This window comes from Psammomys obesus, unplaced genomic scaffold (genome assembly GCF_907164565.1).
Source record: "Psammomys obesus unplaced genomic scaffold, mPsaObe1.curated_primary_1811, whole genome shotgun sequence".
Classification (NCBI taxonomy): domain Eukaryota; kingdom Metazoa; phylum Chordata; class Mammalia; order Rodentia; family Muridae; genus Psammomys; species Psammomys obesus.
Window position 1 is genome coordinate 1 of NW_026594365.1, and position 3,008 is coordinate 3,008.

The window sequence follows — 3,008 nt, forward strand, 5'->3', positions numbered from 1 at the left end:
GCCATCTGCAACCCTCTGCTCTATCTAGTGGTGATGTCCAAAAGACTCTGTGTTGTGTTATTTAGTTTATCATGTTTAATTGGTTTTATAAATTCTACAGTTCATGTAGGATTATTATTTAGATTATCTTTCTGTAGGTCTAAGTTTATTGATCATTTTTTTTGTGAAATCTTGCCACTCTATACAATTTCTTGCACAGATCCATCTCTTAATGAATTGGTTGTTTTTATTTTTGCCTCTTCTATACAAATCAGTACGTCTGTGACTATTGTAGTCTCTTATGCCCGTGTCCTATTTGCTGTCCTGAACATGAAGTCTGAGAAGGGCAGAAGAAAAGCTTTTTTCACCTGCAGTGCTCACCTGTTCTCTGTGTCTTTGTTCTATGGCACTCTCCTCTTCATATATGTGAGTCCTGGGTCTGGATCAGGTAAACAAAATGACAAAATATATTCTCTGTTTTACACCGTTGTGATTCCTATGCTAAACCCCTTTATTTACAGCTTAAGAAACAAGGAGGTTTTGGGTGCTCTGAAAAAGGTCATAACATGACAATCATTTTCAGAAAATTTTGAAATTCATTCTATTAATTTTTCCTCTCTTTTGCAATGCATAATAATATTTAATCCTGTGTATTACACATATTTTACTTATTATGAAATAAAAAATAAAAACGTAGAAAGTGAATGGTTATCTTAGTAATATTAATATAAAATAGTTAACAAAGACTTAAAGAGCTATTTCTAGTTATTTTTTATTCACTATGAAACTTAATTCATTTAATTATTTTCTTATTAAATTAACATACTCTTAGTTTAAAATCTGTATTAAATTTTTCATCAAAAATGTATTCCTTTAAGAACCAATCATAGGTTGTGTAAATAATTTGTTTAAACATTTTTTCTTCTAAACATTTCCGTAGGAAATTTCATTTTAATAATATGTAATTATGTTACCAGTACATAGATAAATTATACTTATGGAACATGTGACAAGGAACACCACCTAAACAATTTAAAAGAGATATTTCATGAGAATTGAGGGTAACCTGAATGTGATATACATTTATATTCTATAAAAGTTTTTTAAATTTAAAAGGATTAAAATCAAATAAGCATTTTTTTCACGGGTCGTGTAAAGAAATTTTAAATTCTTAAAAAACAACTCTTTTTTTCTTTTGCCTACACATAGCCTTTGTTTTCACATATTTCTTTGTCTCTGGCATTTATTAGCCAAGGTCTTCAGTGAGTCTCACTAGGAATAAGATGAGCAGATCCACTGTACTTTACGCCATGGCTAAATGAAATCAGCAACATCATTAAAGAATGTTCTTGCCACTAAGGTTTATAATTTCTCTGGGTGTTGGAACAATATGAGAAAGACGAAAGCACGTCGAACAGCATCCGCTGCGACAACCAAAAATGTAGAATATTTTCAAAACTGACTATGCGATTTACCCAAACATTTGAAGGGAAAAGGAACACAACTGTTGTCCTAAGTGTGATGCGGCCCCACGGGCTCTGACATTGGGCACTTAGTTCCTCATGGGTGGCACTGCTTGGAATGGTTAGGGAACATTGAGGGGGGCAGCCCTGCTAGGGGTCGATAAAAGCAGGTCTAAAGCCCCTCCCCCTTCTTTTGTGCTGCTTCCTTGCTTCCCTGGTGGGTTGTTCTGCACTGTGCCCTGTTGCTTTAAACTTGGCCACACTGACCTCCCAGCTTCTTTTTCCTCTGTTCCTATTATTCTTAGGTTTTGTTTTTTCATGTTGTCTTGGATTTCTTGGATGGTTTGTCTGAGGAAATTTTTAGGTTTATTATTTTCTTTGATGGATACATTGTCTCTTTCACACCTGAGATTCTTCTGTCTCTTGTAGTCTGTTGGTTATGCTTACCTCTGCAGTTCCTGTTTTCTTCCCTAAGTTCTTCCTCTCCATGATTTCCTCTGTTTGTGTTTTCTTTAATTTTTCTAATTCTGTCTTCAGATCTTGAGTCGTTTTGTTGATTTCCTTCACCTGTCTGACTATATTTTCTTGTTTTTCTTCAATTCCTTCACCTTCAATGATGTTCAATGTTTCTTTGAACATTCCTCTGTTTCTTTAATTTCTTTCAGTGATTTAATTATTTCTTCTCTAAAGGCCACAAACTGTTTGGCGCCATCTTCCTGTATTTCTTGATGGATGGCCTTAATCTGTTTATCTTTATCTTCCTCTATTTTTTTTCTGGATGGCCATAATCTGTTTGACTTTATCTTCCTCTAATTCTTTACACATTTTGTTTGTTTTCTATTAATCTCTTCATCAGCATAGATGCAAGGTCATCTTCTTGACTTTCATTTATGCTGGGGTGTCCAGGGCTGCTTGCCCCTGGATAACTGGGTTCTGGAGATGCCATATTACTCTGTCTTTTGTTGGTTGAGCTTTTACGCTGGCCTTTACTCATTGGGCTATCTTAGGTGTTGGTTGTTGGTTTCTGGTGCTTCCTGGAATCCTGGGGTGTGGAGAATCCCCTTGGCAGGAAGATGATTTTTCCCGAAGGAGGACTCCTCAGCTTTTTTGGTTTGGTCACCGGGTTTCTCAGGAATTGCCACAGCTCATTTCAGGCATAGACACCTGAGTGGTAACTGGGGTCTATGTTAGTCAGGGGGGACTCTCCTCTTGCCAGGAGAAGTCCTAGAGACAGCTGCCCTGCTGCTGGGTTTCTTGCTCTGAATTTATTGAGCTGCTTCTATTGTTCTTACACTGTTTTCTAGGAATAGCCCTCTTGAAGATCCTGGGAGCCCCGCAGTTTGGTCAGTTTAGTTAGGAATAACTTGTTGCTCCTTGGAGCAGTATCTGGGGGCTGATCTCAGGGATCCCAGGATTCTGTAGTTCTGAGGGTTGAGCTCTGTGCCCCAGTTCCCAAGCAGTAATAAATGGCAGGTTAGCACAGCAGGAGGCTAGTGCCTGGAGCCTGTGGGGGCCTAGAAACTTTTCTAGAGCTGGGTTTCCTGAGGTTGGACCAGAAGTTTCTCC

General features: G+C 37.7%; 1 protein-coding gene across 1 annotated transcript; it reads left to right on the top strand.

Annotated features, from left to right (window-relative positions):
- Positions 1-3: 3 nt before the first annotated feature.
- LOC129685243 (olfactory receptor 5AC1-like) lies at positions 4-549 on the top strand (the record flags this gene model as incomplete). The annotated part of the gene is made up of 1 exon (XM_055618665.1): positions 4-549. A coding segment is annotated over one exon (546 nt), but the record flags the coding sequence as incomplete, so codon positions are not given.
- Positions 550-3,008: the final 2,459 nt, after the last annotated feature.